General features: G+C 36.8%; 1 protein-coding gene across 3 annotated transcripts in view; it reads left to right on the forward strand.

Annotated features, from left to right (window-relative positions):
- LOC106876396 (uncharacterized) overlaps positions 1-10,000 on the forward strand; it is a 206,092-nt gene that overhangs the window by 60,640 nt on the left and 135,452 nt on the right. For all 3 annotated transcript variants that reach the window (XM_014924922.2, XM_014924924.2, XM_052972843.1), the window contains one exon: positions 4,607-4,744. In XM_014924922.2, coding sequence (XP_014780408.1) covers positions 4,688-4,744 — 57 coding nt within the window. In that variant the 5' untranslated portion in view covers positions 4,607-4,687. Of the gene's footprint in view, positions 1-4,606; positions 4,745-10,000 lie in introns of those variants that run through there.

The raw sequence follows: 10,000 nt of genomic DNA on the forward strand, positions 1-10,000 counted from the left end.
CTCTCTCCCTCTCTCTCTTTCCCTCTGTATCCCTCTCTCTCTTTCCCTCTCTCTCTTTCCCTCTGTCTCCCTCTCTCCTCTCTCCTTCCTCTCCCTCTTTCCTACTCCCTCTTCCCATCCTTTTCTCTCTTTTTTTCTATTTCTGTCTCAATCTCTTTCACTCTGCCTAACTTGGATATTTTAATCCTCAAATCATTTCATAACCAGATTAAACACAATTTTATACAAACTGCTAATATATTTGATATACAGTATTATACATCATTTAATCACTCTCCCTTGTTTAATACTAAGCCTACACCAGTGTCTGACAACAGGCCATAAACTACCTGTATGTTGTTCATTACTCAATGAGGGAGGGTGCATCACCTTGGCGACCCAACACCTGATGAGACTCCGAGAAGTTGAAATCATGATCCTCTTTCTTGCCAAATACATGTACTCTCTCTCTCTCTCTCTCTCTCTCTCTCTCAAATTATTTTTCAGTTTTCCAGAGCCCCCACAATAAGATATACCATGAGTGAAGTGTTCATTATGATAAATAAGCAAATATGTAAAATGGCTTTGTAAAATGTCATATGGCATAGGTATAACTGGATAATATAATGTGTTTGTAAATAGATAAGAAAATGTACTGCTTCTCTCTCAATCTCTCTTTCTTTGTGTCTCTGACTGTATGTCTCTCTGAATATTCAACTCTCTCTATGTGTCTCTCACTCTCGTGTGTGTGTGTGTGTGCATGTGCGTGTATTTTTTGTCTTACTTTGATGATATGTCTCTGGGTCTGTGAGCGCATACAGATGTGGTGGAGGCTCTCAAAAGCATGTATTTCCTATTAGTCCCTCCTTCCCCCCCCCCACCATTCTTCATCTTCCCAGGGTCTGTGATGAATGCAACCTTGACACAAATGTCTCCTGTTGTTTTCAACATCACTATATGTAGGGTTAGATAATAGGGTAGATGGGTAGTTGGGTAACTGACCCTGTGTGCCACCCTTCTTAATAACATTGAGGATAATTTCCCTGTAGAGAGAGTTGAGCTCAGCAATTTCAGTTACTGAACCCCTTTGAGATTTTGCTGTGCTACCACCTCCTACAGTGGGGAGTTCAATCTCCACAGTGCCTACTTACAGCTTGAACAGGAGACTCAGCTGAAAAGAATATGAATCACTAAAATTTAAGTCACTTTTCCAGAGTTGGGTGTAAGGCTGACTGGTTAAGGAGTTTGCTTCTCATCCCTATCGCTCGGGATTTGATCCCACTGCAGAGCACTTCAGGAAAGATCTGCAGGCTGACCCAAGCCCTTTTGATTGAAACTGGGTCAAAAGAAACAGTATGGAATCTGATTAGAAGGATGCATTGTAGCTATCATTCAAAAGGTCCAGTTTTGACATGCACATGCAAAGACGATGACGTGCCTGTCTCGGGATTATGATTGAACAGGTAAGAGTGTCTGTGGAATACTCAGCCGTTTACACCATCATGCAATGTGTAGTTGGATAGATAAATAACTGGGACCCCATTTATCAAAACCAACATGACACCCATCCATCCATTCATTCATAATATAAACATATGTATATTAATACACAAACATACACATATACACATTCATATATATATACACATATATAGATATATATATACATACATACACATACATTTATTTGTATATATGTATATTTATATATAGCTATGAATGTATGTGTATATATATATTTATACATATACATATATATATACATGCATATATGCACACACCTTCATAGCTATCTATCTATCTATCTCTCTCTATATATATATATCTATATGTACATATACATATATACACATACCTTCATAGCTATATATATATATATACACACACACACACACACACATACACACGCACATGCATACCTTCATAGCTCTTTCTCTGTGTATACACACACACACACACATGTAAAAATGGCATATTTTGCATAGTGAAGCAGGGTGTACTCAATTTTGGGGTAAACTTAATCGTTGTATTAGAAGATAAATATTTAAATGTGGTTACAAACCAGCTTATTGCTATTTACGAACCCCTTCCCCAGTTACCCATTACTCAGTACATCTATGATGCATTTTTGACCACCTTACACCTTGTTTTTTTCCTTCTTCACACACAATGTATCTTTCAGAAGGTAGGTTGATATTTAGCTACTATTTCTAGCATTTCGAGTTACTATCTAAAGGCTCCCTTGTTGGCTCACTATAAACTAGGTTTGTATAAACAGGGTAGAAAACATGCAATAGACAGAAGTATTATACAAATACATAGGTAGTAGCAGTAATAGTAGTAGCAGCGGCCACTATTGTCAGTGTTAATGTGCATCATTGCAGCATCATACAACTTCAACATTCTGTGCAGTTACCACTGCGTAGTCTTATCATGTGATATCTTTTTATTGTAAGATTTTTCTATTCTGTCTGTCCTTAAACCAAGCTAATTTTCAGGAAGTTTCGCTGATGAAATTAATGGAATATCAGAAAGTGTTCATAGAAAATTGATTAATTAACATTTGGAGGATTTCAGTTTGCTAATAACATATCCTGAAATGAGGATTGGCAGAGACAGTAATAGTGGTGGTGGTGGTGGTGGTGGTGATGTCAGATTAAATGCCATGTGGTATTAAGTTACATTACCATTGATTTTGTTATCAAATCTCACCGGGGTTTAACTTTGGCTTTCATCCTTCAAGGGACTGACAAAATATGTACCGGTCATATACTGAGTACTAATTTAACTTATATACACTGCATAAAAGACTAGTGGACTTGTGTCAGTGGTAGGTAAAATTTTGAGTTGCAGAATCTACTGAGTGACATATGAAATGCTTTGTGGTGTTTAGTAATGCCTCTTCTCTTGGTATTCTGAGTTCAAATTCTGACAGGGCTGGCTTTATATTTCTTGTTGGGTTCAATAAAAAAAATACCAGTAAAATATTGAGCAGTCATTTGAGATGACTGTTTTCTGTCTCAAACTTTGTGACCTTATACCAATGTCGAAGATTATTGTTATTTTTATCATCAGTTCCACTTTATATTCTGAGTTCAAATCCAACTAGGGTTAATTACATCTTATATTCTTTTGGGATTGATAAAATGGAAGTACCCGTCCAGTCAATATAACCAACTCTAATCGTTTTTACAAATCTGAGGCCTTGTGTGTATGTAACAAATCATCATCATCACTATTATTATGGGTAGGCAGCGGTGCAGTGGTGAAATGGCAAGTTGTATTTCTCCTGGTTCTACATTCTGGGTTCAAATCCTGCTTGAGTCAACTGTGCCTTTCATCATTTCAGCATTGTTAAAGTACCAATCAAGTACTGGGGTAACATCGACAAATCCCTTCCCTCAAAAATTGCTGGCCTTGTGGATAAAGTAGATTATTAAAAGAATTAAAAGAATACTGAGAATTAAAAGAAAACTGGATTTTAAAATAGATTCAATATTTTAGTTATATCTCTTAGTGATCTGAGTTCCAAATTTGCTGTGGGTCATTTTCAACTTTTATTTCTCTCATAGAGATCAAATATCAATAATCCATGATGCTGATACAATCACTAAATCCCTTCCATTACACATTTGTGACCTTGTATCAAGATCACTAAACATTATTATCATTCCTTTTGTTCACTCAGCATAGTAAATTCTTTATTGCTCTCTCGGTGTTGGATTGCCAAATATGGAACTGCACCCAACAGTCTTAGGTGTCTAGCACCTCCATTCGATGCCAGGTGAACAGGTTCTCAACAGAATCAGGAAATTCATCTCAGTATCCAACATCCTCAATTTGACACAGTTGTTAGCATGTTTCTTTTGAAATACACTTTGTTTCCATTGATTTTGAAAATAACAAGCAATTCAGTAAAATAACTGTCATTATCAAGTTGGTGTTTAGGAAATAAATTAATGTGAAATTTTGATAGCAAGTTTTAATTTGGATTCCTATAAAGCAAGAAGATTGTATAATAGACTCAGAGCAGTTTCAAATAGATTGTTCTCAAAAGGGTTAAATTCTTTGCAACTGTTCCAAAGGCTCCTACTATAAATTGGTACAATGATAGCTTTACAGCCATTTCAAGACAGAAGGTGTTCTTCCATCTGGATAATGCTCAGCCACATGCAGCAAGGATGACATTCCAAAGGCTGGAGCAGTTTGAATGGGAAACAATGCCCCACCCACCATATTCGCCAGACATTGCCCCATCTGATTATCATTTATTCTGCAGTCTTCAAACTCATTTGGACAGAAAAATATGAACTCTGTAGATGAGGTCAGAACAGTACTAGGGGAGTATTTTTTGTCATGGACAAGTGAATTTTGGAACAAGAACCTTGCAAATCCACCAGATAGATGGAAGAGCATTGTAGAAAATGAAGGAGAGTATATTTTAGATTAAAAAAGAAATTTGTTATCTTAATTTTCAAAAATAAAAGAGGTATAAAAAAACCACATTATTTATGGGATGACCCAATATGATACATACATACACACACACAATAAAATAAGCCCTTGATTGAAACTGTTCTAACAGACCCTTTTACATAGGTATATTTTCCCTTTGTTTATTTTTCAGTGACCCCCTTGACTAGTGATGATTTGATGTATTCAGTTATCTCAAACACCCAATCAACAAACAGTTGGCTGCAATGTGGCTATGGATTGTAATGAAAATAGTACAGAGAAACATAATGGTCATGTGATAACGTCTAAGGTAAGGTAAATTCTTAGTTCTCTCTCTCTTTCTTTGACTCTTAACTGCTAATTCAACAGAGGTGGGGGGTCTCTACACCCCTTACCTGCTTGATTGTTGTATGTTACTCACCTTACACACACACACACACACACACGAATTACCTTCATCTCTCTCTCTGTGTCTCTCTCTCTCTCTGTGTCTCTCTCTCTCTGTGTCTCTCTCTCTCTGTGTCTCTCTCTCTCTGTGTCTCTCTCTCTCTCTCTGTGTCTCTCTCTGTGTCTCTCTCTCTCTGTGTCTCTCTCTCTCATTCTCACACTAAAGATACTTTACCTAAGTCTTTTCTCTCTAGAATTGCATCTCTCTGAACCTCCTGCCTACTCTAATATACCTTAACTACACACAGCATTTCAAATTGAACAACAAATCTATATTATCATAACAAGATTGAAGAAAATATTCTAGAAAATGTACTTAGTACTCATTTCCACTCTCTACATCTCAGTGAGAAATTTATGTATTTATCACACTGGCAAAAAGTTGCAAAGGTTGGGAGGAAGTGTGGTTATTGTTTGAACCTTGAATCAATCCCCAGAGCATAACTGGTACTTATTAACTAAATATAATGTCTCCCTTCTCTACTGCATTCAAATCTTTTACTTGTTTGAGTCATTAGACTCAGGCCATGCTGGGGCACTGCCTTGAAGAATTTATGTATATATGTATGTGTGTATATATATATATATATATATATATATATGGGTGTGTGTGTGTGTGTGTGTGTATATGTATGTTTATATATATGTGTATATATATATGTATGTATATATGTATATATATATATACATATATATATACATATGTATATATATATATATATAACAATTGCAGCGTGGAAGGTGTTTATAAGCCATTTAAAATAACACACAAAATCCGTTAGATTCACTTCAACATTTAAATTTAATTTGTCAAAATATTTTCGTCGCTTTGAGACCGCGACCTGTATATATGATATATGATATATGTATATATGATATATGTATATGTATTTATATATGATATAAGATACAGGAAATGCTTTAACCCTCTTTGCAATGGGGCGATACTCTGAATGTTGGTGGCATGAGAAAAACACACCTAGTCAACACTGCAAGATGTGCACAGCACCAAAGTTGGCGAGGTTTTCTCTGTGTCTCAGTGTTGCATGATGATGCAGACGATTACAGCCTATCTGACCTGTACCAACATGACAGATATGAAATGACAATGCTGATGATGATGATGATGACGACGACGACGAAGACGACAATGTGTGTGTGTGTGTGTGTGCGTGCTTGAGCAAAATACTTCATGTTGCCCCAGTAAAAGTGAGTAATCCTGTGACTGACCAATGTTTCATCCAGGAAGGAATATCTGCACCAGAAAAATCTAGAAAACTGGCCCTGTGTTTCTTACAGAGTAATGTAGACTAACCATGTATGTATGTGCATGTATGCTGTGTGTATGTTCTATGTATATGTATGTACATAGGCGCAGCAGTGGCTGTGTGGTAAGTAGCTTGCTTACCAACCACATGGTTCTGGGTTCATTCCCACTGCATGGCACCTTGGGCGAGTGTCTTCTACTATAGCCTTGGGCTGACCAAAGCCTTGTGAGTGGATTTGGTAGACGGAAACTGAAAGAAGCCTGTCGTATATATGTATATATATATATATATATATATATATATATATATATGTATGTATGTGTGTCTGTGTTTGTCCCCCCAACATTGCTTGACAACCGATGGTGGTGTGTTTACGTCCCCGTAACTTAGTGGTTCGGCAAAAGAGACCGATAGAATAAGTACTAGGCATCCAAAGAATAAGTCCTGGGGTCGATTTGCTCAACTAAAGGCGGTGCTCCAGCATGGCCACAGTCAAATGACTGAAATAAGTAAAAGAGTAGAAAAGAGTAAAAGAGAGTACCTATATGTGTATGAATGTATGTATATATGTTTGTATGAATGTAAGTATACATGTTTACATATATGTGTATGTATGTATGTGTGTGTTTGTGTAGATGCATGTATGCACACATGTTAATACATTCATACATACACTTCTCCTTCTTTCGTTATCACCATCTTTCCAGTATAAAAACCAAACAAAAAAAAAAAACTCTAGTTTGTTAAGCTTTTCTAGAAATATGCTAAATCTTAAGAATTTTCTGAGCTGCCTGCCACTTTATACTTAACCCTCAAGATATGTCTGCATTTTGGAACCTGTGCCAAAAAAATAAACTGGGAAAAAACCTAAAAACCTGTAAAAAAAGGAAGGAAAGAAAGAAGAAAGAAAAAGTAAGACATAGACCTTCTTTCTTGTATTGAATCTTCTCTCCCTTCAGATAGAGTAGAAAAGTAAAGAAAGATCTCATTTTAAGAGGCCCAGGATAGTAAATGAGAAAGACAGGTGTTTCAGAACATGTGAGATTTACATACAAACAGATACATACGTATGCATACATGTCCACATGCAAGCACACACCCATTCATTCATTCACACACACACACACACATACATACATACATACAAAGATTCACATATACATACCTTTACACACATGCATCATCAGATTCTTCAATGTAGGCATCCTGACACACACATATACACACACACATACACACACACACACACACACACACACACACATATATATGTTTGAAAATACACATATACATTCACATGTGTGTATGTGTTTTTCTGTGTACACAGATATACTTACATAGATATGTATATACTAACCTACAGACATGCAGTCACACACACGTGTGTGTGTGTGTGTGTGTGTGTACATACACAAACATACACACTTAGAGTGATGCATGCATAAGCATAAGTACAAGTGTACATGCATGCATTCAGGTTCTTAGAAAACTATGTTTCCCTGTGCATATTTACACACACACACACACACACATGCACACGCACACACACACACACACACAGACACACACACACAGACACGCACGTGCACGCACGCACACACACACGTGCACACACAGATACACACTCAGACACACTTCTCACCAAGTGTGATATTCAAAAACCTCTTCAAATTAGCTACAAAAAGACACGTTCCCCTCCCATTCCCCTCCCCGCCTGCCCCTTTGTGACCCTCAAGGTCAGTTGATTTATTTGTGTTTTAGAGAGGTTGTGTTGGCACAGATGTTAAGAACAGTGGAAGAGATGATGTTTGTTAGTAACATTGTTTTTGGTAATGGGAATGAATGAGATGGTAGTGTGCCAGAATTCATTACACTGGATATTTTTTTCCTGCAGTTTTGAAGTTCTGAGTTCAAATCTCACCTTGGTAAGATTGGTAAGAATTAGTGGCACACTGAACAAAAGGCTGTGTGGTATTTAGTTAGGTTCTCTGTAAAAGTAGCAGTTAAAAATTCCATCATAGCCAGCCTTCTGTTTTCATCCTACCATGGTCTATACTTCCAAGTTACATCTCATGGATGCTCTTAGATTCACCATCTTAGGGAGTTTTGTGTTTCTCAACATCAAATCCCTCACCCAGTTGACTCAGCTGGCATTGGTGAAGTCTCAGCTTGCCTCCCAGTAGCAGCAAATCACCAGTCTGCCCATTTATCCAAAGCCAGCTAGTGGCCTTCTTTGCAGCTTCATTGATGGAATTTATGGCCCTTCTCTTTACTGCACCAGTAATTCCAAGCCTAGCCAGAGCTTTGCACAACGAACACCCTTCCACCTTGGCCAAATTTCTGTTTTCAGCCTTCCAGAAGCTTTAAAATACATAGCAGTTAAATACTAGTGCCAATTAAATCAACTGTGCCTCTCCCCAGCTAAACTTATTATCAAAGTGATGAAATATCAGTAATAATATTTCTAAATTGAAATGTTTTGTGTTTTTTAGTTACATCTTGTTTATATTCTGAGTTCAAATCCTGTTAAAGTGGAATATTTCTTTTATCCTCCTGGGGTTGAATAAAATAAAATTTAAAGATATATTAGATTTGGTTTGATTGACCAAAACCTTTTTCATACAATATCTGTAGTCTTATTCCAAAGCTCTAAAACATCATCATCATTTAATGTCCTTACTCTATACTCAGTGGAATACAAGACAACCTCACAAAGACTGGTGTTATGATAAAATGTGCCCTGTACACTCTGTAAAGTGGTTGGCTAATGAGCAAAAACCTGGAAGGGTCAGGGAGACCCTTTAATTTTGTCAAAGACATGACAACTTGTCTAATGCTAATGCCACAATAAAATGCACTCAGCATACTGTGTAAAATGGTTGGTGCTAGGAAAGATATCCAGCCATTCAAAACCATACCAAAAATAGAATTTATGAATGTGGCAGGATTCTTGATCCATTTTGGAGCACAGTTACTTCAAAGAACTGACTTGGATTGTGTTGACCTGTCACAGAAAGTCAATGTAAAACATCAATAACGATGTAATTTGAGGTATAATTTGGCTGCTACAACTAGCTGGTCAAGTGATTGTATAGAGTGCTTCAATAATGGACCAAGAAAACATTATTAAATGGTAGTGAGTTAGCAGAATGATTTTACTGTCTTTAATGCCATGGCTCATATATTCCAGACTTCATCCAACTGAAAATTAACAAAATAGTTACAAGGCAGCAAGCTAGCAGAATTGTTAGCATGCCAGCCAATATGCTTAGTGGTATTTCATCCATTTTTACATTCTGAGTTCAAATTCTGTTGAGGTCGACTTTACCTTTCATCCTTTCGGGGTTGATAAAATAAGTACTAGTTGAGCACTGGGGTCAATGTAATTGATTTACCGCTTCCCCTGAAATTGCTGGCCTTGTATGAAAATTTGAAACCAGTATAACGGACACATGCATTTGTGTGTTGTTTAACTTTTGGGTAAACAGATTTATGATTAAAAGTATTCCAACCACGACCGTCCCTTATTACTTTCAAACATAATGTATCTGGTTGAACATTATTCATTGTAGTCTTTTGTAATATTTTATTTTTAGCTGAAAGGTTGTGATTTTTGAGATTTAGCTACTAATTCTAGCTGATCAAATAACCATGTTGAGGTGCCTTCATTTGTTCATCATGTGTGTGTGTGTGTGTGTGTGTGTGTGTGTGTGTGTGTGTGTAGTATTTTAGATAGGTTTATGGGTGGGCGTATGTAGACTGATTGTTGTCATTAATGACGTAATGTTAGTTGTAGGGTAGGGGAAGATAACTGGGTACAGGTTTCATTCACTTTAATATAAACATATCAC

This window comes from Octopus bimaculoides, chromosome 14 (assembly GCF_001194135.2).
Source record: "Octopus bimaculoides isolate UCB-OBI-ISO-001 chromosome 14, ASM119413v2, whole genome shotgun sequence".
Lineage (NCBI taxonomy): Eukaryota > Metazoa > Mollusca > Cephalopoda > Octopoda > Octopodidae > Octopus > Octopus bimaculoides.